This window comes from Macrobrachium rosenbergii, chromosome 6 (genome assembly GCF_040412425.1).
Source record: "Macrobrachium rosenbergii isolate ZJJX-2024 chromosome 6, ASM4041242v1, whole genome shotgun sequence".
Taxonomy (NCBI): Eukaryota; Metazoa; Arthropoda; class Malacostraca; order Decapoda; family Palaemonidae; genus Macrobrachium; species Macrobrachium rosenbergii.
In genome coordinates, this window is record NC_089746.1 from 4,926,260 (window position 1) to 4,952,817 (window position 26,558).

Sequence of the window (26,558 nt, forward strand, 5' to 3'; positions counted from 1 at the left end):
GGTACAGCAAAAGAAATGAGAGACTGCAGCTAGGAGCCGTTGGGACGCTGCAAAAACACTTACATAATGCCTACACTGCACCACGTGAGGTGCACTGAAGGCACTACCCACCTACCGGGAGTTGTACATAGAAAAATCATTATTTATGCAAAATTATGATTATGAACTCATTTATATTATTATTTGGGATGAATCTTACCTACTGTTAGACATTTGGCGAGAACACAGTATAAGCTATCTGTTACAGTAGGCAAGTATCCAAATATGAAGTTTTCATAATAAAACTAATATTGTAATACTTAACTGAACACCTCAGTTTCAAGCCCTGGTCACTGACCAGCCCAAACTATATCCCCATAATTTTACCCACAAAGTGGGTAATTAACTGTCAGCGTTACCAACGCTACAGGAAAAATCTTGTCAAATGAGTTACCTGAGGTACCGTTGACAATGCTGCTGCAAATATTTATACAGAGGCCAACATCTCCAACTGAGTCACTCACTATCAAAAACTGAAGTGGGGAGGAGAATGGGAATCATCCAGGTGTTCAGGTAAGTATTACAATATTAGTTAATATTGCAATACACTCCCTGAACACCTGAATTAGCCCGATTAACAAAATTTTAATGGAGGGGGATCAATCTAATTCAGCCCGACCTGTCAACGGAGAATAAGCAGGTAACTCGTTATCAACCTACTACATGTAAATGTATGTGTAAATGTATGTCACCGTATCGATCAATGCTTTCGGTGAAGAGACATGCTGGAGGGAGACCCATCTAGGTTGCAGCACACCCCCTTTTTACAACTGCAGAGATGGTAATTCACTGATCTGCTCTACATAGGATATCTGTTTAGTCATACACTCACCATATCAATCAATGCTCTCGGTGAAGAGACACTGGAGAGTACTTTGATCGTGAGTCAGGTCAGTACTGTCTCGGTCCGTCGACCTCCCATGTGGCTCTACAGAACCTCTTGTATGGAGGAGTACGATGAACCTCCCATGTGGCTATTCAGAACCTCTCATGTATGGAGGGGTACGATGAACCTCCCATGTGGCTATTCAGAGCCTCTCATGTATGGAGGGGAATGAAGCAGTGTGCCGAGCCACTGATCCTCCGGATAAGGCCCGACGAGCGAAGAAGTATCTCAGCGGCAATGAAAGAGCCTAGCCTACTAGAGAATCTCCTTGGACTCTCGTGGGGAAATTATCAAAGACTAAGATACTTACAAACGTACTAAACCTAAGTTCATGTGATTATACTATTACTGCCGCCTAAGACTCTTAAAGACTAAAAGGAATTCCTCTATCTGGTTAACCTAAGAACCTCCGCACAAAGAGAATACCACCTCAGCTAAATGAGCGCACCCTAGACAATAGAGTTAGCCGCTACGCACGGACTAAGAGAATAACCCTCCAATGAGGCGAATTGAATGTCTCTTAAGTAAAAGGAAGTAAACACTGAGACAGACCTCCAAGTAGCCACCTCCAGAATGGAAGACACTGAACAATTCCTTAGAAAGGTAGATGAAGTGGCCATACTCCGAATACTGTGTGCTCGGGGTAATACAGAGCTTGAAGACGACGAAGAGGGAGGAATACTTAGTCCCTTTCTCTTCAATGTCCTCATGGAAAATCTTGCTACACTGAAGCTACCCAAAGGAGTATAAATCTTCATTTATGCAGATGATGTCTGCCCTGAGAAGCCTGGGAAATCATCTCCCTCAGAAAGTAACTAATCGCATTCTTTGACAGCAGATGGGAAGGGTTCCGCGGAGAGACGAGAAGTGTACGCGGACAGAGTTTCTCAACCTTTGATAAATAGACTTTTAATGCTCGCACCGGACATAAGGACATCTCCGCTGGATCGCCAGTAACACACCCTTGCCGATAAAGAACCCTAAACGAGCGAGGCACAGGGTTAACCTCTGACTCTGACTTCACCACGAATTCCGGAAGACATCCCGAATTCCAGAAGAAGAGACCAATATATATCTCCCACCTAGGAAACCAGCCTAGAAACTGCCTGAGGCTCGCCCACCTTTCTGGCTGTAGTTAAAGCCGTAAGAAAAAACACCTTAATCTGTTATCTTAACGTCAGAACTTCTGACAAATTCCACGGAGGAGCCCGAGTTGGCAAGACAGGACGTTTAATCTTAAAGGAACGTAATAAATCAAGGATGATTTTACTACTAGAAATTTTTGGGAATATGGAAACTACATGTACTGCTAAATGTTGAACGGTAGCCAGCAATCGCCGAATACAAAAGAACCTTGACTTTCCGAATAAAAGAAAATCAAATATTTTGGCTATGGAAGGTCTAGAGATGGAATGACCTTCCTTACGACACCAACTTTTATACATTGTCCAACTGACCTGATAAAGCTTACGGGTTGACTTTCTCAAGCTGAAAGAAAGCTGTCTAGACAGAGCTTTACAGAATCCAGTCCGCCTAGCTGCTCGCTCGGTAGTCGCCTTGCAACTAGGTTCAGCACACGAGGGTTTGGATGACAATGGTGGAAAAGCCGTTGTCTAAAAAGATCTTCTGCATGGGAAGGAACATTGGAACTTCCGTAAGGAGCTTAGGAGTTCCGGAAACCAAGGGCATAGGGCCAACAAGGAGCTATTAGAGTCATAGATGTTTTGACACACTCCCACAATTTCGTGATTACCTGATGAATGAGACCGAATGGCGAAAAGCATACACCTGCATGTGATTCCAATTTTGTAACATCATAATGGTGCCTATTGACACGGGTCCAGGGATCCACCACTGGTGAGAAATAAACCAGAAGACGATGGTTCAATCTCATCACGAAAAAGTGCACAGATGCTGGCCACTTCCGAAGAACCTGACATACTACTTCCTGAGCCAAAGTCCACTCTCCCCCCCATACCTGACAAGAGAGACTTAACGAGTCAGCCAGTACATTGAGACTCCTCGATACAAGTTGGGGAAGAAGAGACACTTTCCATTCTTTGCACCTTCTCAGGACTCGTGTTATAATATTTAGTTCTGTTCATCTTGATTAACCCCCTAAAGTTTTTCAGATATCACACGGAGTTACGTTGTCACAAAACAGGGCTACTACTCTGTTGTGCACTAGTAACTAACTAACTAACTAACTAGGACTGAAAAACATCTGAGGGCTTCCTTTACAGCCCTGAGTTCCCGAAGATTATTGACTCCTCTCATTCCTGATCCCTCCAGAGGCCCGAAGCCTGGGTTTCCTCCAAGGTTGCTCCCCAACCTTGATCTGAGGCATCTGAGTACTGATGAACGTCGGGAAGAGTGGAGTCGATAGACCTCCCAGGTGTCAGATACACTTCTGAACACCACAGAAGTTCCGATGGGCAAGATGCGCTCCAGACTATAACTGCGTTCTCACTGCAGAAGTCCCAGCAATTCCTGAGACATACCTGAAAAGAAACGCATCCAGAGACGAGACCCTGGAATTAAAAGAGAGAGAGAAGACACTCTCCCTAAGAGCCTTCTCCAAACTGGTACCGGATGTTCCCTGTTGGACAAGAACACCTCCACTTCCTGAAGGACCGACTGGATCCTCTCCAGGGTTGGGAAAAAACCTCAAAGGAAGAGAGAGAATCCAAATCCCTGAAAGGTTACAGATTGTGTTGGGACCAGGCAACTCTTGGCAAAGATTAGACAAATTCCTAGTATCTTGCACAGATTCAATAAGAAGTCCCTCGCCCTTACTAGCTCCTCTAAAGAGGAGGCAAGGATCAGCCAAGGGCTAGATACTTCAACACTCTGTACCCTCGACGATGCATAATTGCTGACACCAGAGACATGAGTTAGAAGCAAAAAAGTTTGTCATACTGGCCACATCTCCTGAACCCTGAGCAGCGCGAATCATAGCCTCCTGTGACGCTACAGCTGACGACATCCTCCTCTTTAAAAAGACTCTTGCAGAGCGCAAAAAGGCGCCATCAACAGAACCCTCTTATGTATGTCCAGATAGTGAGGCGGAAGATGATTTAAAAAGAAGTCCCTCCTTTTCTTGCCAAAGAACGCTGTACAGACAGCCAAAATGTGAGCCTGGTATGCCAACTCCATCGAAACCGATGTGATGAGGTTGTCAAACAGTACAGGATCGGAGGGAGTATATCCAACGTGTTTGAGAAAAACCCCATCAACCCAGACAACGTTGATCCACAAAGAGAGGGCTAAGGCCTCAGACTGGCTGCAAAAAGTGTCCTCCAAAATACAAGCCTCAAGAGATGTAACCGCTACCAAACAATTTGACAAAGGAACCAGAGAGAGAACAGCCTCAACAGATTCGTTGAGAGGAACTCTGACACCAGCAGAAGGGTTACCCACTACCCTATAGAACCCCTTCTGATTAGGAAGCAAGGTTGAATCCTGTCTACCCGACCCAATAAGAGAAGATAACCTAGAGTCCGCCTCCCTCAACACCTGCCCAACTCGGCCAAACCAGACCAGTTTATTTGATGTTTGGGAGACTACTGGTTTAGTTGCATACAATGATTCAAACATTGCTTGGTTTGGTTGTGTAGGTTCCTCAGGAGCCTGGACTTCGAATAGAGAGAATGGATAAAGTCCACCACCTGCTTATACTCGCTTTCATTTGCTGGAGGAAAAAAAAAAAAACTATATCTGGTATGGCTCCTCTTCTTCAAAAGAGCATTCCCTGTCAGACTGGTCTGACCGAACCGGGATAGGAAAAGAGACAGACTGACCACCCACAAGAGCTGCACCCGGTAACCCGGAACTCACTACACCAGGATGTGTGAGACCAACACCTGACATACCTGACCCCATCATACCTGAGCCAACCGTAACCTGGTTGCGCAAACCCTGTACCAACTAAAGCCGATGACAAGACTGTTGAGTCAGCCGCACTCGACTGTGCAAACCCTGCACCACCCCATGATGATGACGTAACACCTGAGCTGACCACACCTGGGCGACAAATGCCCATCCCTGCGAGCGGAGAGGCCGCAACACTCGATCCACCCAACGCCAGATGAACCAACACCACACCAGGACAGGTATCTGGAGCTGAAGTCACACTGATTAAGGGAGAGGGAGGAAGAACTCCCTGATGACCCGGAACCAAAGCCAAACCCACATTGAACACCTTAGAAGGAGGAACAGAAATAGCCACAGGAAAAGTTGAGAATGAAGTAGAAGGAGAGAAAAGAAAGCAGCCACACTCAGAATAACCACCGGAGCACCTACCACCGACGTTGGACAGGTGGAGTACATACCGACTGGTCCATTACTCAAAGGTGTTTCTCAGGACAAGCTACGAGCTGCGGAACCAAATATGGAAGAAAATATGGAGTTGCGGACGACTCCACAACAGCCTGTGAAGCAGCTAGACCAGAAGCCTGAGAAAACTACAGGACCCGTGTAAGGTACTAAAGAAAACAGCCCCGCCAAAGAAAGCAAGAGCGCAAAAAAAAGTTCTTAGTTTAGTGGCGCAGAATAATTGCCCTGCGAAATTTCGCATCATGAGAAGAATAGCAGCTGTGTTGTGATACCAGAAGACTGATATTTAGGAATTAGGAAGTGCTTTGCCAGGAATTTATTGCATGTGCAAGACGTGAACAGTTAGCTAAGTGTGTTGTTCGAAAACAGTTACAGCAGAGGAAGTGTACAATTCCCGTTAGTGAAGTGCAGTTCGAAAAATTCCTGTCTGTTAAAATACATGTGACAACATCTAGTAGCTCGGCGCGTGTGCCTGCCATCGTCTCACTCCCACAATTCAAAGACCATCATATCCAGTTCAGATTTACATTTAATGTAAATCTGCTGGCTGTACACCTTACCTCACTCCCGATTTGCCATTAAATCTGCTGATTTAATGGCAAAGAAAACAGGATGAGCGAGAGAAGACTCCGAAGAGAGACCCGATAGAGAAGATTGTGTAAAGACATTGGAAGAAGGCTTAAAAGAAACTGGGAAAAAAAAGGAAACTCAGAAGCAACAAAAGAGGCTTTTTTTTTTTTTTTTTTGAGAAAGGAAACTAGACTGACTCTGTTCCCCCTTCATAATCTTGACAGACATCACTAGCAACAAACTCAGGAAAATTCTTCAAGACAATTTCATGAATATTGGAAAACCCAAAATTGAAAACATTGCCTAGCTAGTAATCTATACCCCTCTGACAAACCCAACAATTCTGCATTACATTGAGCCAAATTGAAAACCCTAACACCAGAATTACCACCACCGCAAGACGAACCAAACTCATCCACCGAAGGAAAAGGAACCTTTGAGGACGAAGGAGCATTCTCCAACACTACAGAACCCGACAAACCCGAAACCACATCCGAACGACGAACCATGGACTTAGAAACCTTCTGTTGTAAAGAACTTGAAGCAGGCTCCAAGACGAAGTCGTCACACTAGAAATCCCAACTGAACCCAAACCCAAAGAAGACTGCACATTCCACATCTCTTCCTGAACACCTCCTAACCTATTTTCCCTACTTGTTTGTGTCTGACCTAACTCTACATCAACCTCAGAACATACGCCTTGAGTGGGAAGGGGGAAATCTGCTGCCAACATTGCCTGCTCTGCACCGGGGGGGCCGGCAGAACCTAGCTTCGATGCTTGAGGTTCTCCATGACCCCTGGCACCCGTTAGGGCTGGTTCTGGAACAGGCAGGGGGCTGAAAAAGAACGATTACCATCAACTAAGCTACTACTATCACTATCTCTATTCTCTGTTAACTTACTCATCAGGTTAGAAATAGGCTAGATATACTGGATGATAAATTGTCCTCTAACTTCTTGAATAACTGAATCTAACGCTTCCTTATCTACCGATTGTAACCCTACAGCTGATCCTGACCTATGCTTACTCTTCGAGGCAAAGGATTTTCTGTTTCAAATAATCCTCCATTTGATCTACTGACCAAGACCTATACTCATCACATCTCTGACTGATACTACACTGAACCTTCCTACATAAAATACAAACAGAATGTCGATCGTGTTTGAGGGTACTCATCCTATGCTTGCAGGACGTGCAGGACCAATGAGCAGCAGCATCTCCAGCGGTAGAAGCCTCGCTCGTCGAAGATGTAGACGAAGTGGAAGCAGCAGCGCTAACAGACGGCGACGTTTTCTTGTCTGACTTGTCCAATCGAGTCCAAAGTACCGATCCAAAGTTAAAACCGGGAGAGAAGTTCCAAATCCAGTCAATAAAGTATTAATCCAGGAGAAAAGGCGTTGAAAAGAGTCCAAAATCGTAATCTGATGTCCAAATTCTATAAATGGGGGTCAAGCTAAATGACCAAAAGTTCATCTGATGTGGGACACACCCACACAGCACGGCGAATAAATAACAATTGGGGTTGTCGGCCTCTGTCGGCCAGTATTTGCAGCAGCATTGTCAACGGTACCTCAGGTAACTCATTTGACAAGATTTTTCCTGTAGTGTTGGTAACGCTGACAGTTAATTATCCACTTTGTGGGTAAAATTATGGGGATATAGTTTGGGCTGGTCAGTGACCAGGGCTAATTTAGGAGTTCAGGGAGTGTACTGCAATTATAAATTTTAATTAACTTTTATATAATTTGCAATAAATCTTACCTACTGTTAAAGACAGTTTATACCTCTTCGCCGATAGGCAAGGAGATATAAGCTATCTGTAACAGTCGGCAAATATCTAAATAATGTATTTTATGAAAATCTATATTACCAACAAAGGTTGGAGCAAACATGAACTTTGACAATGGTAAATCTCTAAAAGGGCAATTCTAAATATAGTTAAGATACTCTTAAAGCAACAAAGCTGCTAGTTTCAGTAACTGGCAGAAAAACAATTCAAATCAATGTCTGCGCAACAATTATTTTGTGCCAACACTTGTTTAACACTTTCTAACTAGACCAATGCTTGAGATGTTTTTTAAATCAATGATATTAGCCAAGAAGATATTACTTGTGATCAGTGTTGTTACATTTAGATACATTTTGGACTATGGCTTACCTAGAACATTCATATCCAGCCACCTTGGATCTTCCTGCTTTGTTAATCTTATTAGCATATCTCCTTCGCCCCATCTGCTAACTATATCTGCTCTCCTTACTAACAATACACTGTCAGTACAAAGCTGCTCTCCTAAGAGACAGTCAGACACACACTCCAGTGGGTTAGTGAGGTAGATCCCTTGCGGGCCAACTCCAAATATCATCTGATGGTGCCATGCATCAGGAATGGTTTGGCCAACGGCCACACCGACTTGTAGATTCAACGTAGCAAGAGGTACGCCACCTGAAATTCAAAGTTGATTTGTATTACCTGCATAGTTAACTCCTTAAGTAAAGTATCATCATTCAACTAGAAAAGCAAATCATCACTTAAAAATTAATATAAGGCATAAAAAAATACTACAGTATATGAAATATCTCTTCTTTTACTTTCCATCAGTCAATTACCTACCTCTTCCTATCCACTGAGCGAGCCACCGAGAGAGTTGCACTGCCCGTTTAGGAAACATATGGAAGAACTTAGCCTTGATTGACCCTTTGGAAAGTAATGTAACTCCTTCGATAAGGTCTTTATGAGTGGTTCCTGCTACTGACCGCGAGAGCAGATAATCTACCACAGGAGCCAATTCTGCTCGTAGCCGGGTCTTGATGCTGTTCTGCACCTCTTCCAAGGTGTGTGGGTAGTCTAAAGCTAGCTGTAAACAGAAATGTATAATGATATACACATGCAAGGCCTTATCAAAATATAAAAATCAAACTTCTACTGAGTCAAGTCTTGGCTGTCATGTAGGCAGTGTTTTTGTGTTCTCTGGTCAGTTGTTTACCAAAACCACTCCTATATTTTTCAAAGCTTCCTAATGCCTGTTATCACGGATAACATAAAATTACTCCAATTAAATGCCGACTTACCAATACATTGATAATGGCAGTGGCTCCACATGCTGAGGTAGCAATTTGAGTAACTTGTCTCCCTGAGGCCTGGAGCTCTGTCCAAATCATAACCTTCTTGACCCTCGGACAACTTTCATCTCCTCCACCTTCTCCTTCGCTAGCCTGTTGAGATGATGTGTTGAGCTTTTTAGCTGGTAAATGCAAATGATTTTTGATACATACCCTAATCAAGTGCATAAATTGGAACTGGATTATAAAATTTAGGCCAAAGGCCAAGCACTGGGTCCTATGTCATTCAGCACTGAAAATAATGTTGAAACAATTGTTAGGAGAGGGTGGAAAGTAAGATGGAAGGAGGAGAATATGAATTGAAATACAGAACAAGGAATGAAGGATTGTAGCTAGGGGCCAAAGGGACGCTGCAAAGAACCCTAAGTAATGCCTACAATGCACCGAATGGGGTACACTGACAGCACTACCCCTACAGGGATCAAGAACATACAAGCGCAGCAGAACACATTCAAAAGCAAAGTTTCCACGTGTTATTAATCACTAAAATATAACAAAACTATGCTGAAGTTAAGCAGTATTCTAGAACCATTTTTTGAAAAAATTTTCACTTGTTCATTGTTATTGTCAATATTGTTTAAAAATTGCTAACAATGCACTGCTTTGATGTGACTTCCCTTTTCACAAACATTCCTATCAAAGAAACAGTCTATATAGTTTAAACTTTATACATAATAAAAATGAACATGAGAAATATTTCAAAAATCTTTTTAGAATACTTCTTATGCATAAATGATAACCACTTTTTAGTCAATAATTTGCTTAAGAAATCTATTCAAAAGTACTGTGGTAATTTAAATTGATGAGCATGACTTAAATTTTTAAAATTACCGTATTCGGGTCTTGACTTGGATTAGTGTTCTTAGGTCGCAGAGATTTCACTGGAAGTGGACATGGAGCAGAACTCGTCCCACTCAGTGTCACTGGAGGACTTCTGGCTATTGTTCGCATAGGAGACGACAAAGCAGTCGACGTCAGTAGGACCGATGAATGACTGGTTGATGCAGCTGTAGTACTAGGTAAGGACACAACGCTGCTATGTTTCCCAAGCACGCCTGCACTGCTTTCCTTGGTGGTATCAAAGACAGAATTCAAACTCTGAAAGTAATGGAACAACTCAGCTGGGAGAGAACTTTTTATCAAGAAATCTGATGGCTAAGGTCTTACAGTTTCACAACAGCCTCCCAGAGGATGTCGTGCAATTGGAACTTCAGAAGTTCAAGCAAAGGTGCAATGCATTACTATCCTAATGCTATTCTCCTTGCATTTTAATACATTTTTATCTCTTTATTAAATTTATTAATTTTTTTCTTTTTAATAAGCGAGATCTCTTCTTTCTGTATTTCCCTTTACTTACTATTACTTCTTCTTAACAAACACCATATTCTTTGGAAGCTTGAACTTCATGTCAATGGCCTCTGTGGGCTTGTTCCATAAGAACAGGTTTCATCTTCTGAATACAGTACTGTAATAATAATGTTCCAAACTGGATACAGTCTCATTACAGTACTGTTTCCTCTTCTGTACATTATGCAGCAAGATTTCTGGACCTGATACCCTCATTTCTATTGTTTCAGAATTGAACAAATGAAGGAGTTTAAATTTCATCTCTGGAGAAAGATAAATTACCAAATGCTGTAGCTCATAAAATGCAACTTGAGGGCATTAAGAATCAATATAGCTTTTGAAATGCTCGCATGCAATGTGTGCTCATGGCGTGGATTTAATATACCTGGTGCTTCAAAAGATTTATAGTGAGAAATCTAGGTATAAATGTGACATTTTTATAATAAAATAAGGCTTTATATATACTTACCAAGTAATTACATAGCTATTAGTTTCTACTTTAACGGCAACTTTAGATTTGAAATTTGCGGTAGCGCTCTTTTGTTTTGGCGCAGGTACATGCCCCACCCACTTCCAGGGAAGTATAGGTACAACATAGCTAAAGAGCTCAGTTCGTTTATGCTCTATTTCCCTGTGCAGGAAGGACTCTGATCATGTAATTACTTGGTAAGTATATATAAAACCTTATTTTATTGTAAAAATGTCATTTTTATATATGTAACTTACCAAGTAATTACATAGCTGAATCCCACACAGACAGCAGGTGGGAAGTATGGGCATGTACTACTCAAAAAACATTTATATTGTAAGTGGAAATGCATTTGAAATAGATAAAAGCTAGCATTGTGTTAATGCTTGTTGTAACCTTACTTGAGGAGACAGCTGGAGCAGGAAGATGTAGATAAATGAAATGTGAGACAGTACATTAACTACTATTTTACAATGCCTGCACTCATTACATTATCATGTACCTTTTATACACCTGCTATGAATATTACTGATGTCTCATGTATAATAAATACACCTCCTATGTACTTTATATTATATTTTTGTTTCATTATGAATATGGCAATGCCCCTAGGATATGATAACATTGTATTTTTCCCGCTTCTGGTCATTGCATGAATTTAGTGTATCGTCCAGTCTTCACCCATGACGGATGTCTCTCCGTCCACTTGGATATTAAATACTCAAATGAACCCACTAGCTTATCCATAATGTTTCATTCCTCCCTTCAGGAGAAACAGCTACAGGATGTAATAAGCCCTATTATGGCTCGATAAGGAATCCCCAACATGGCGCAGTGATATATGAATTTACAAGTGTTTATAACTAATGCAAGAAGATAACGGACAACGCCGCCATCACATATTGGATGCCACGGATTTTACAGTGATAACATATGCATTTCAATGTGGAGTGCTTTTTCAAGTGTAATGTGTGTATGTGTATGTACTTTCAGTGACACCGTGTTGCCCTCAAGTGTTTTCCCAGTGTTGTGTGCCGTATCTCATACAAAATAAAAAGACTAAGTTTCTTGCATGATAAGCCCAGCACATTAGCACCCAGTCACACCCAACTTTATCGGGTAACTGAGTTTGAATCACGACTGACCAGTCACCAATGGTCTGGTTACCTCCCTCACCCCCTGGGAACCATACCAGTAACTCCCCACACACACACACACACACTGCCAGAATAGAGAAGTTTTTATAATGCAAAAACTTTTATTTTAAAGAGGGAACCATTCTTTTAATGTTTTTTCTTATTTATGCATTGAAGCGTTTCCATGTTATAATATACCATGGATCATTCGTTATTTCAAAAGGAATCTGCAGATACCCAACAAGGACAAGTGGAGGGCAATTTATTTCTAGTGGGGGAAAATTTAATCCAAGTGGAGAAGTACAAAGTGGAAATATGTCACCACCGCCTCTCTCCCCACATTATATCCCCAATCAGCTACAGGAGCCAATGTTCTTAATTTAATTAAGTATTTGGAGCAAACTCAGTTATAAGAGGATGCCAGAAGACACCGGGAAGATGAACTATGACACAGGGAGGATGACCGAGGTTGACAGGAGAAAAATGCACATTTCACAGCATTGTTAAGAGGCTGGTTCCTTCTACTTCTTCTTATAATACATCACCTACTTCGTCAGTGCTTACTACACCTTCTACAAGTTCTTCAGTGCCCCCCCCCCACCTTCCCTTCGAGCAGATGTGAGTTTTCAAGTATTTCGTGGATGGAGATGTCAATGGGTTGATTACTTGGTCATGGTTGATTTATCCAAGCTTCCCAGAGAGAAGCAACTCATTCAGCTCAGAATGTGTCTTACTCCTGAGCCGCACAGGATCTTGGAACACACCCTGGATATTCCTCCAGATACCGATAGGACTGTAGAAGAGGTCTTGGATGTGCTACAGGCTCATGTGAAGAGCCTACGAAATTAAGCCCTTCGCCGAAGAGAACTCTCAAGCTGTAAACAGTCAGAGCGAGAAGCATTCTCAGATTTTTATGTACGACTTAAACATGTCGCCGAAGAAGTGGATATCTGCCCTGGGAATTCTTCAGTATGTGAGAAGACTCAAGATGATAATTCTCATGGGAATTAAGGATGAGGAGTTAGTGCAGAAACTCATCTCCCTCGATGCCACAGCTTCACTACAGCAGGTGGTTAACACTTGTCCCTCATATGAGGCTGCAAGGAAGGCAACTTCTGCTATTCGTTCCCCCACCTTCTCAACTATGTGTCATCCCCACCTACAAGAAACAGAAAGGACACATGAAAACTTCTGCTTCAGCTCCAGCTTCTAAATCTGTTGTTCCCTACTGTACAAGAGTTGTGCACATACACACAGTTCTTCGGAAAAGTGCCCAGCAGCCAACAGTAATTGCAAGAACTGCGGTCGTTGAGGTCACTGGGCCAGGACACCGAAATGCCCTCCTAACACTGTTCAGTTGGCTATTATGTGGGGCATTATGATAAATACTACAAGTTAAAGAAGGCTAACACACAATAGCCCATCAAGTGGCAGTGCCACCCCACCTGCTTCAGGTAACTCAGGCCTCAAAGAAGTCCAGCTGTCGTTGTGTCGGAGCTGCTGGGAGGTCATCCAAACCCATCTATGTCCTCCTTTCCCATGGCGATGTTACAGCCTGGATACAGATGTTACCTGACACAGGTGCCGAGGTCACGACAATTGGATCACAGCACCTTGATCTCTTGAAGATTCCTAGGAGCAGTCTGAAGCCTTTCTCTACAAACACAACATTAACTTTAGATGGCTCACTTGTGAAACCTGCTCCGGGGAGCTTCCAGGCCACTCTTACGCTCAGCAAGCACTCCTGTTCGGCCATGATACAGGTTGACGATGGTGTCCCAAGGCCACTATTGTCCTACAGCCACTGTCTAGAACTAGCCATCATCCCTCCTGACTTCCCCAAGCCAATTATTGAAGTCAAACACGTGAACAGGTGCAAGGAACTTCCCCTTTCTGCCACCACATCCCCTGCTGAGGTCAGAAAATTCTTTCTACAAGAATTCAAGGACGTGCTGGTACCCAAAGAGGATCTCATGACAGTGCCACTCCAGCCGATGACAGGTCCTCCTATGAGGATTCACCTTAAGGAAGGTGCAGTGCCCTTTGCTGTCCACATACCACATCAGATCCACCTTAAGGAAGGTGCAGTGCCCTTTGCTGTCCACATATCACATCAGATCTTCACTTTCCGAAGCCAAGTCAAGGAAGAACTCGACTCCATGGTGGCCCAAGGGATCATCAAGCTTGCTGGTGAGGAACCTTTAGAATGGTGCCACCCCCTCGTCATGGTAGCTAAAGCCTCAGGTGTGCGCATCACTGTCGACCTCACCAAGTTTAACAATCAAGTCTCCCGACCAACACACCCTTCTCCAACTCTATTTGCCGCCATCCGCAGTGCTGATTCAAAGGCAAGGTATTTTACCACGGCAGATGCCTTATGTGGATATTGGCAGATGGAACTCGCTAAAGAAGATCAATACTTGACAACATAAATCACACCGTATGGCCAATTCAAACACTGTAGAGGACCAATGGGATTCGCAGCTACAGGTGATGCCTTCTACCTCCACGGTGACATGGCCCTTCAAGGTATGCAGAATTGCGTTAAGGTGGTGGATGACATACTTCTTTCTGATGAAGATTACTTCACCCATCTTCAGCAAATACAGGAGATGCTTACCAGATGCTTTTCCACTCCGACTAACTTGACTGACCTTTGATCATTCATGGGGTTGATGAATCAGTTAGCCAAGTTCACCCCAGATACTGCTGCTGCAACTCAACCTCTACGCCCTCTGATGAGCCCTAAGAGAGCATTTCTTTGGACCCCAGACCACAATGAGGCATTTCGATTCAAGGCTGCTCTTGTCAGCCCAACAGTCCTTGCCCCCTTCATCCCAGTCCTGCCAGTTATTCTCCAGACTGATGCCTCCCGCCTCTACATGATTGGATATGCCCTCCTACTAGACCATAGTAAAGGCAGACTTCGTCTAGTTCAGTGCAGCTCTCACTTCCTCACAGATACTGAGTCTTGCTATGCCAGCAATGAACCGGAGACTTTAGATGTGGTCTGGGCTATGTCTAAGTGTCGGTTATACCTCACAGGCCTCTAGCATTTTACCCTCATGACAGCTCACCGACCACTCATCCCAATTCTTAACCACTATTCACTCGATGCAGTCAAGAATCCCCGTCTTCAACGTCTTAAGGAAAAGACTGCACCGTATCTCTACACACAGCAGTGTGGCGAGCTGGCATGCATCTCTGCATTCCTGATGCATTATCACGAGCCCCAGTCAGCCACCCAACTCCAGAGGATGAAATCACTTGTACTGATACCTCAACACACCTAAAGAGTACAGTATTGCGACTGTAAACGCCGTTGCCTCTGAGGAAGACTCTCCACCCCAGGATGCTGACAGAACTCCCCGGGAACTCCAAGCCACAACTCATTACCATTCTGGAAACTGAGGGACAACCTTTCAACTGATGATGACCTTGTTCTTTAAGGAGCAAGAATTGTGGTTCCTTCCGCCCTTCGCCGTCACACTCTCGTCCATCTTCGTGACAGTCACTGAGGTGTGGAAGCCACAAAGCGGCACGCTAGACAGGCTGCTTTTTGGCCAGGCATCGACTCCCACATCACTAGTACTGTCAGAGCCTGTGAATCTTGTCAGGTGTGGCCGCCTACCTCCAGCAGGAACCATTTTTGAATGATGACCACCCTATGAGGCCCTTTGAGTCGGTCTCAGCTGACTTTTTTAGCGTTGCTGGGAAATCCTTCCTCGTTGTCACTAACCGACTCTCCGGGTGGCCTGTTGTTGTCCCGTGTAAAGGTGACACCACTGCCTCCAACACCATAAGGATCTTTTGTCGTTACTTCAGGGAGGCTAGTATTTCCCTCCGCCTTAGGACTGATGGTGGAGCGCAATTCAGCAGCCAAAACTTCCAGGATTTCTTAAAACGTTGGGGTGTCCACCATGTGATGTCTTCACTGCATTACCCGCAGTCCAACGGCCATGCCGAAGCTGCTGTAAGATCTGTCAAGCACCTGATCCTCAAGACAGCACCTTCTGGCAATACAGACTGTGAGGAGTTTAATCGGGGCCTCTTGGAACTGCGTAACACCCCCAACATCACAGGCCACTCTCCAGCACAAATCTTGTATGGCCATCCACTCCATACCTGTGTGCCTGCTCATCCACAGTCTTTCTCAAAGGAGTGGTAGGCCAAGTCAGAGGACTGTGACCGTTGTGCAGCTGCCAGCGCTGAACAAGTGAAGCTACAACCCGCCCACTTCCCAGGTTGAACATCGGTCAAACAGTAAGGATCCAGGATCAGACTTCCCACCGCTGGGACAAGGTTGGTGTCGTTATGAACTGTGGAAGATCAAGGGACTACGAAGTGCGTCTCCCCAGTGGCCACGTTCGGTGACGTAATCGCTGCTTTCTACGTCCAATGCCACCCCCTGGTGATGGCCCTCTTCCCCATATCCCTGTGGACCCTTGCACAGACATGGGAAAATCCTCGTCATCTAACCCTCCAGTGGTCCCACACAGATCTGAGAGGCTTAATGAAAAAGAGCCCGCTCGAGATGGAATTACGAGTGTGAGGGGGGAGGGAGGTGTAGATAAATGAAATGTGAGACCGTACAGTAACTACTATTTTACCATGCCTGTATTCATTACATTATCATGTACCCTTTATATACCTGCTATGAATATTACTGATGTCTCATGTATAATAAATACACCTCCTATGTACTTTATATTATACTTTTATGTTTCATTATGAATATGGCAATGCCCCAAGGATATGGTAACATTGTATTTTTCCCGCCTCTGGCAATTGCATGAATTCAGTTTATCGTCCAGTCTTCACCCATGACGGATGTCTCCGTCCACTTGTATATAAACACTCAAGTGAACCTACTAGCTTATACATGGTGTTTCCTTCCTCCCTTCAAGGGAAACAGTTACAGGATGTAATAAGCCCTATTATTGCTTGATAAGTAGTCCCCAACAGAAGATACTGCCTCTTGGTTGTAGATCTCGACCCGTAAGGACACGACCAGTAGTGTTAGGAGTTGCCTCTACTTCAGTGGGAGCTTTGTAGTCAGGGAGTACCCCTATGATTTACAAAGCTAAGCAAAAAAACCACTGCCCTTGCCCTGGCCATGAAACAAAATAAACCAACCAAACAACAACCATAAAAAACCATGTTACCTGAACACCAGTTAAAAAAAAACACAACCCATCCATTAAAACAAAGATTGAAGGGTAATCCAGGTACCAAGAGCCCCCAAGCTTCCCAAATCACTGAGTGACCCTCAACAAGGTGAGGAGATAGAGGAAAATAGAAGTACTATTCCTACCCCTCATTCCCTAGTGCCACGCCAGCTGCAGAGAACAGACCCAACGTACTGTAGTCCTCAAACATTGTTTCGACATCACATAAATAATGGATGGCAAAGACCAAGTGACACTTCCAATAAATTGATTGGATAATAGCAGAAAGAGAGAGGTTGCACTAAAAAGCCAACGATGTGGATACTGCCTGCACGTCATGGGCCTTAACCTTTAACAAAGGTAAATTATCTTCTTGGATCCCCAAGTGAGATTCCACAATTACATCTCTCAAAAAGAAGGAGAGAGAGAGCACAAAGGATTTTTAACTGAACACCAGAGGTTGTGAAAATCCCCTCTGCTCTTGGTTCTCTCGAGGTAATGTTTTAATGTTCTCACTGAGCATAGAACCCCCTCTTTGTTCGAAGGTCCAACCAATTTTGTAAGACTGTTAATTGAGAATGAACAAGGTCATGGATTAGAAGGGTTCTCATTCTTTGCTAAGAACCCTAAGATGTACGTACATACTGCATCTCCTTATTAACTGCGAATGAACAAGGCCATGGATTAGAAGGCTTCTCATTCTTTGCTAAGAACCCTAAGATGTATGTACATACTGCATCTCCTTGAGAGAAACTGACTTGTTTATCCAGAGCTTGCAGTTCACTGACTCGTCTTGCTGTGGCTAAGGTGATCAAAAGTAGTCTTCCTGGATAAGTCTCTAAAAGAAGATATGTGTAGCGGTTCAAAATGGGTGCCTGACAACCAATGCAGTACTACATCTAGGTTCCAAGAAACTGGAATTTGAGCGTTCCATTTCGTGGTGTCAAATGACTTAACTCCGAAGCATCTGGGTTTGAAGAAAGGTCCAAACCTCTATGCTTGAACACTGAATTCAGCACAGATCTGTAGCCTTTGATCATAGGCATCGACAAACATCGGGAAGATCTCAGGTAGAGTAAAAGAAAATCTGCTAGTTGGGCTATAGCTGTTTCAGAAGAAGAAATGGCATGTCTCTTACACCATCTGCAAAATATTGCCCACTTAGCTTGGTATAGTTTGGAAGATTCGCATCTATATCTAGCAATAGCATTTGCAACCTCTCTTGAAAAACCTTTCTCTCTGAAAAACTTCCTAACAGTTTGAAGTTTGTCAGAGCAAGAGTGGACAAACCTTGATGAAAGCGATTGAAGTGAGGTTGTCTGAGCAGATTTTTCCTCTGTGGAATGAGCCGTGGAAAGTCTGATAGAAGCTCTAGAAGGTCCAGAAACCCATTCCTTTTGAGGCCAAAAGGGGGCCACCAGAATCATCGACATCATGTGGGAATTTCTAAACTTGCTTATGACTTCCCTCACTAAACTGAACAAAGCAAAAGCGTAAACCTCCAGGTCCGACCAGTCCTGGAGCACTGCATCCGTTGTCCACACTTGTGGGTCCGGCGCCGGAGAACAATACAGGGAAGGCAATGATTCCTGGATGTTGCAAGCAAGTTTACCAAAGGTCTTTCCCACCGTTTCCACAGGTTGGTGCATACCTATAGATTCAGCGACCATTCCGTGGGTAGAACCTGTTCACAACAGCTCAACTCGTCCGCTAATAAGTACAACTTGCCCTGAAAAAAAGTGGGTGAGGCTCTGGGTGTTGTTGCTGTGAGCCCAAAGAAGGAGATCTCTGGCTACTTCCCACAGTGAAAAGGAATGGGTTCCTCCCTGGTTCCGAATATATGCTAGAGCATATGTGTTGTCTGAATGAACTGATACCACTGCGTCGCGAGTAACTGAAGCAAATTGCTGAAGAGCCAGGTGAACTGCCTTCAGTTCCTTTAGGTTTATGAGTAAACTTCTCTCTTGTGGGGACCACATTCCTGCTACAGTGATCCCTCGTCTATCGCGGATAATGGGGGCCAGAACCCCCCGCGATAAGTGAAATTCCGCGAAGTAGCATTGGCCCCTCCCTAGGGAGGCATATACTGTACTGTATATACATGGTATATATTTTAAGGCTTTATAGCCTTTCCCACACTGTTATAAACACTTCCTATGCACTTAAACACTGTATTACTATTTTGATCTCCTATCACAGTAATATGCATAAAAAAAAAGATCGTCCCATATTTGTAATGTTTACGTTCTGAGAATCAGCTGACTGAGGCTGCTCACTACTAATGAAAGAATTAGGAAAATAATTTTTAGTTGCTAAAAGAAACAAATTTATCAATGAAATTATTTTTAATTCTGTACATAAAAGTTTATGATACAGTAATTCATATTTCACTGAGAGAGAGAGAGAGAGAGAAATGGTGTGTACTGTACAGCACAGTAGCGTGGGACGAGACTAAGTCTTGACTAAGTCTTGACAAGCTGGTGATGAGAGAGTATACAGTATCCTTGAGTTGCTTACGTATGAAATTGGATTTTAATTATTTTTACAGTGATTTAAGATGAAACATCAACAGTGATAAGATATTCTCTTATGTACCACTCACGTGCCTTGTCCGAGTGCCTGTATTACTATTTTGATCTCCTATCACAGTAATATGCATAAAAAAGATCGTCCCATATTTGTAATGTTTACGTTCTGGGAATCAGCTGACTGCAGCTGCTCACTACTAACGAAAGAATTAGGAAAATATTTTTTAGTTGCTAAAAGAAACAAATTTATCAATGAAATTATTTTTAATTCTGTACATAAAAGTTTATGATACAGTAATTCATATTTCATTGAGAGAGAGAGAGAGAGAGAGAGAGAGAGAGAGAGAGAGAGAGAGAAATGGTGTGTACTGTACAGCACAGTAGCTTGGGACGCAGACTGTATACAGTATCCTTGAGTTGCTTACATATGAAATTCGGATTTTAATTATTTTTACAGTGATTTAAGATGAAACATCAACAGTGATAAGATATTCTCTTATGTACCACTCATGTGCCTTGTCCGAGTGCCTGTGGGTATATACGAAGCTTCCAGTCCTTGCGCGTCGGTCTCAAGCTGTTCTTCTCACGTAACATGATGAAACATCGCTGTTTTTCATAATATGGCTGCCGATATGGCGGTACTTTTAATTTTAATTTTTCGATGAATATTTCTGATAAAAATCCACGATGCAGTGAAGCATATTTTGTTTAATCTCATTTTGTACTGAATTATATGTCATAATGCAATGAACCAACAGTACTAGCAGATATTAATAACTATTAATGGAATTAATGAAATATTTGGGTCTTCATATATTGCGACTATATTTGAAATTTCCCGAAAATCCGCTATATATTTTCTCTTATACATACGTAATGGAAAAAATCCCCAAGTCGTGAATCCGCGATAGACGAACCGCTTTTTAAGTAGCGAGGGTTCACTGTACTTCCAAGTGTCCTAGAATTGCTCCCCAACCCAGAGCCGATGCGTTGGAGACTAATGTTAGGCTCGGGTTCAATTGAAGCAGAGATTTTCCTACAAGGAATCCCCCTTCTTCAAGCCACCACTGAAGGTCTTCCTTTATTTCAGGTGTGATGGGAAATACAAAGGAGTCTGGCAGAGTCTTCCTGTTCCAATTGGCCTTTAGGAAGAACTGTAAAGGCATTGCATGCAGCCTCCCTAATGATACAAACATATCGATGGAGGAGAGGGTTCCCAACAGACTCATCCAATTGTTGGCAGAGCCGGACTGTAGATTTAGGAAGTGACAGCTTTTCCGGGTGCACAACTAAATTCTCGTCGGACGGAAAAGCCCGAAAAATCCGAGTCTATCTTTATCTCTAAATAAGCTACTGACTGGGAAGGGACTACAGGCAGTCCCCGGTTATCAGCGGGGTTCCGTTCTGAGGGTATGATGATAACCGAAAATCACTGCTAACCGAAAATTGGCGATTTTCAGCACTTTTTGGGGCTTATCGCTGCCGAAAAGCGCTGATTTTTGGTTATCAGCCTCTGTTAGGTATGTATCGGCGCCAATACCCAATTATCAGTGCCGACAAGCACAAATCAGCAATTTTCATTGCTAGACAAGCCCCATAAAACCAGATCGCCATTAACCGAGGACTGCCTGTAATTGGGATTTCTCTTGATCAATTGGGATGCCCAAATTTTGGGCTAACTGAAGAGTTTTTTTAATCGCCTCCGTACATTTCTTCTGAAATGACGATCGTAGGAGCCAGTAATCCAGATATAAGCATACTTTTACGCCCATTAGGTGAAGCCATTGTGATAGAGGGGCGAGTACTCTGGTGAAGACTTGAGGGGCTGTGGACAACCTGAAGCACAGAGCCTGAAACTGCAAAACCTTGTCCTGGAATACAAACCTCAGGTATTTTCTAGACTCCCTCCCGGTGTATTGGGATATGGAAGCAAGCGTCTCTCATGTCGATGGATACCATCCAGTCCCCTTCACGAATCGAAGTGAGAACCAAGTTATTTGTCTGCATCTTGAACTTTGTGGTTTGGACAAAGAAGTTCAGAGCGCTTACATCTAGGACAGGTCTCCAGCCCCGTCGATGTCTTGGGAACTACGAATTGAGGTAGTAAAATACCTCCGATGATAAGTCTTCCACCACTTCTATCGCTCTTTTCTGAAGAAGAGCTGTAACTCCTTTGAGAGGGCTGAAAACTTCTCCGAGCCTTCCGAGTATGCCTTTAAGGAACTGGGAGAAGATGTCAAGGGAGGTCTCTCCTTGAAGAGGATTGAATAATCTTCTTTGAGTACTTGAAGCACCCATGGTTCCACTGATCTGGCTTTCCATTGTTTCCAAAAATGAAGGAATCTAGCGCCCACTATGAGATGGAGGACCGGATCCTCGCTTGCTAGAGGCGGGTCTTGAGGAGGATTTCTTCGTGATGGGTCAGACAGATCTAGTATATCTGGCATGTGTGCAATTTTTTTTGTTATGTTCTATTTTTCAAAAATGTAGAAAAGTGGGTAACAAGAATTTACCCATAAACTAACAGGCAAACAAACAAACAACTGATAGAAGCAACTAATGTGCTTGTCTATTTCAACCAGAAATAAAAGATATAAAACAAATAATATCTTCACGCCATATATATCCTTCTCATGACTTATTATAATATAAAGTTATTATAAAATGTGGAGTAGGAATTGGCCTACTTTTTGTTGAAAAGCAGAAATTTCCCAACTTCTATAGAAAAATGATATTTTCATAATAAAATAAATTTTTGAACATACTTACCTGGTAGTTATATATATAGCTTAAGTCCCTGACGTCACGGCAGAATTTCAAAAAACTCGCGACAATCGCCGATCGGTAGTCAGGTGAACCACCTGTGCGCCCTCTACCCAGGTACCTGGAACCATTCCAACTATTCCTCAGATCTTCCATGCCCCTAGTCTCTAGAGGGGAGGAGGGTGGGAATTTAATTATATATAACTACCAGGTAAGTATGTTCAAAAATTTATTTTATTATGAAAATATCATTTTCAAACATCTAACTTACCTGGTAGTTATATATATAGCTGATTGACACCTTTGGTGGAGGGTCAGAGACAGCTAACATTGTTGGAATTATAATATAATTAAAGTTGCAAAACAACTCTAGGTTCCTACCTGTTAAGGAAGCTGACTTCAATGTTTTCCTGCCTCATTATGTCTGCATTCCTTAAGAGATCCAGCGATCCACCCAGGGGGCTGAAAATCTCTAGGGGCTGTCAACCGTATAACCTCTATGTGACTAGACCTCCTCTCAATACCCTTGTTCGGGCGCTACCAAGGAACAAATCGACCATACTCTCATCCCAATGATTGCGGAAGACTGCTTCCAGCCTTCGCAAACAACCATAAGAATTCTCAATTCCAAGGTAAGAAAAAGGGTATTGGTTTATGGGATAGTAGGGGTATTCCCCTCTCCCACTACTGAATTAGATGCTATAAACGGACCCAGCGTATAGCAGTCTTCGTATAATGTTTGGACTTGTTTTAGATAGTGAGAGGCAAATACTGACTTGCTTCTCCAGAAGGTCGTGTCCAAGATACTCTGCAGGGGATCTGTTCTGTTTAAATGCTACAGATTGCTACTGCCCTGACCTCATACACTTTCAGAATCTTGTATATCTTGCTACATTCCATATGTGCTTCTTTTATCAACTGTCTGATAAAATAAGACAGAGCATTCTTCGACATCTGCACAGAGGGCTTTTGACTGAGCACCAAAGCCCTTCTGAATTTCCTCTTAAGTCCTTTGTCCTATCCAGGTAGTGCCTTAGAGCTCTTACCGGGCATAGGACTCTCTCTCCTCCCCTGTGATGTCCGTAAGATTAGGAATCTCGAACGCTCTGGGCCAGGCTTGTGATGGGCGTTCATTTTTGCAAGGAATCCTAGTTGCAGTGAGCCGATTGCCTTGCCTTGTCTAAAGCCTATATTCTTGCTGAAGGCATGTATCTCACTAACTCTTTTCGCTGTGGCCAAACTGACCAAGAAAAAGAGTTTTCATCAAGAGGTCCTTTAAAGATGCTCTCTGTAAGGGTTCGAACCTAATCCCCATGAGGAACCTCAGGATCACGTCTAGGTTCCATGCTGGTGAGTTCTCTACTCTCTCCTTGGAAGTTTCAAAGGATCTGAGTAGGTCCTGAAGATCCTTATTGTTTGACAGGTCCAAGTTTCTATGTCTAAAAACTGCTGCCAGCATGCTCCTATACCCCTTAATGGTAGGGGTAGAAAAATTAAGCTTCCTCTTAAGGTGTAGCAGGAAGTCCGCTATTTGGATTACAGAGGTACTAGAAGAGGACACATGGTTGTTCTTGCACCATCCTCTAAATACCTCCCACTTGGATTGGTATACCTTAATGGTGGATGACCTCCTTGCTCTTGCGATAGCGCCAGCTGCCTCCTTCGAAAAACCTCTAGCTCTTGTGAGATTTTTCGATAGTCTGAAGGCAGTTACTTGTAGCGCTTGGAGGTTTTGGTGATATCTTTCCAAGTGGGGTTGTTTGAGTAGATCTACTCTCTGAGGTAGGCTCCTCGGGATGTCCACTATCCATTCCAGTACCCATGAACCAATTTCTTGTCGGCCAGTAAGGGGCCACAAGGATCATTCTGGTCCCCTCGTGTGACACAAATTTTTGCAGTACCCTGTGTATTATCTTGAAAGGGGGAAATGCATACACGTCCAAGTTGGACCAGTCCATCAGGAACGCGTCTATGTATGTCGCCTCGGGATCTGGTACGGGAGAGCAGTAAGTTTCCAGCCTCTTCGTTTGCACTGTGGCGAAGAGATCTATGCATGGACGTCCCCAAAGTCGCCACATGCTTCTGCAGACGTCCTGATGTAGCGTCCATTCTGTTGAGAGGACTTGATTTTTCCTGCTCAGAATGTCCGCCCTCACATTTTCTCCCTTGGATAAAGCGGGTTACTAGTTTGACATTCTTCTCCTTTGCCCAGAGAAGAAGTTCTCTTGCTGTCTCTTATAGAGACCTGGAGTGAGTGCCCCCTAGTTTGCTGATGTAGGCCAATACTGTCGGCGTTGACCTGCACCTCTCTGTTCTCCACTATGTGTTCGAACTCCCTGAGAGCTAGAAGGATTGCAGTTAGTTCCTTCTGGATGATGTGCCACTTCTCCTGCTCTCTGGTCCAGGAGCCCGAGACTTCTTCCTTCCCTAGTGTTGCTCCCCATCCTGAGTCCAACGCGTCGGAGAACAACACTAGATCTGGGTTCCTCTGATGTAGAGAAAGGCCCTCCTGGAGCTTGACGGGGTCGTTCCACCACTCTAAATACGGCCTTATTGGTTCCGAAATGGGGATGCACTTGGTCTCCAGTTCTATTTCCTTGTCTCAGTTCTGATTTAGATGAAACTGTAACAGGCGTAGATTCAGCCTTCCCAAGGAGACAAACTGTTCTAGAGAGGAAAGGGTCCCCAGCAGACTCATCCATTCCCTCGCCGAGCATGTCTGTCTCTTTAGAAAGTCCTGAAGTTTTCCTAAAGCTTGTTCCGTCCTTGCTACAGACGGAAAAGCCCGAAAATCCTGACTCTGAATCTTCATCCCAAGGTACAGAACCTCTTGGGATGGGATCAGCTGAGATTTCTCTCTGTTTATCAGCAGACCTAATTCCTCCGATAACTGTATCGTGGTCTGAAGATCCTCCAGGCAGCGTGTGCGGGAAGGAGCTCTGAGGAGCCAGTCGTCTAAGTACAAGGAGATTCTGATGCCTCGTGTGAAAAAACCTGCTACATTGGTCATCAGCCTTGTGAAAATCTGTGGAGCGGTGCTTAGGCCGAAACAGAGAGCCCCGAAACTGGAATACTTTTCCCCTGTGGACAAACCTCAGATATTTCTTGGAGCTCGGGTGTATGGGGATGTGAAAGTATGCATCCTGGAGGTCCAGTGAGACCATCCAATCGTGCTGTCTGACCACTGCTAGAACCGATTTTGTCGTTTCCATTGCTGTGGCTAGGAACCAATTGGTTACCTAGCAACGGGACCTACAGCTTATTGTGGAATCCGAACCACATTATAGCAAGAAATGAATTTCTATCACCAGAAACAAATTCCTCTTGTTCTTCACTGGCCGCTCGGAGATTCGAACTCGCGACCAACAGCGTGGTAGCTGAGAACGGAACCCGCTCACCCAGCGAAGAACTTGAACTTTGTTTTCTGCACAAAAAACGTTGAGTGCACTCACATCTAGCACCGGTCTCCAACCCCCCGAGCTTTTGGGGACCAGGAATAACCGATTGTAGAATGCTGGGGATTCCAGATCTTGAACCCTCTCTATGGCCTCCTTTTGCAACATCATAGACACTTGTTGTTGTAGAGCCTCTGCCTTGGTTCTGTCGTTGTATTTGGCTGAAAGGTCTATTGGTCTTGCTGCTAGAGGGGGTCTCCTCAGGAAAGGGATCCTGTACCCCTCTTTGAGTAACTGAATGGAACCTAGGTCCACTCCTCTTTTCTCCCACACTTGCCAGAAGTTGGTCAGTCTGGCTCCTACCGCTGTCTGAAGGTGCTTCACTTCAGACTCTGGCTCTTCCTTGCCTGGAGCCTCTCTTTGTTGTTCTTTACCAGCGGGTCTCGTATTTCCTCTACTGTTGGATTTTCCATGAAAGGGCCGAGTCACAGGAGCTTCTCCTTTATGCTTCTGCGTGACAAAGCTCGCTGGAAGCACTTTCCTCGCTGTCTTCGTTATTAGATCTTGTGTGGCCTTTTGTGCTAAGACCGAAGTAATGTCTTTAACTATTTCCTGCGGGAACAGATGTGAAGATAGCGGAGCATAAAGAAGTTCCAACTTCTGAATGGGCGTGACCCCATTAGACAGAAAAGAACAAAGATGGGCTCTTTTCTTCAAGATGCCTGCTGAAAAAAGAGCCGCTAGTTCGTTGGCACCATCTCTGATTGCCTTATCCATACAGGACATGAGGTGAATAAGCTC

At 43.7% G+C, this 26,558-nt stretch overlaps 2 protein-coding genes across 5 annotated transcripts in view; one reads left to right on the top strand and one right to left on the bottom strand.

The window, feature by feature from the left end:
- The window catches only part of MED31 (mediator complex subunit 31), a 127,251-nt gene that overhangs the window by 12,597 nt on the left and 88,096 nt on the right, over positions 1-26,558 (top strand). The window lies entirely within an intron of this gene.
- The window catches only part of LOC136839123 (uncharacterized), a 55,865-nt gene that overhangs the window by 5,518 nt on the left and 23,789 nt on the right, over positions 1-26,558 (bottom strand). For 2 of the 4 annotated variants that reach the window (XM_067104787.1, XM_067104786.1), the window contains exons 4-7: positions 9,783-10,019; positions 8,901-9,044; positions 8,443-8,686; positions 7,990-8,274 (exon numbers count right to left, since the gene is read on the bottom strand). In XM_067104787.1, coding sequence (XP_066960888.1) covers positions 7,990-8,274; positions 8,443-8,686; positions 8,901-9,044; positions 9,783-10,019 — 910 coding nt within the window. Of the gene's footprint in view, positions 1-7,989; positions 8,275-8,442; positions 8,687-8,900; positions 9,045-9,782; positions 10,050-26,558 lie in introns of all 4 variants that reach the window. The other 2 variants (XM_067104785.1, XM_067104784.1) reach the window with 1 other exon arrangement.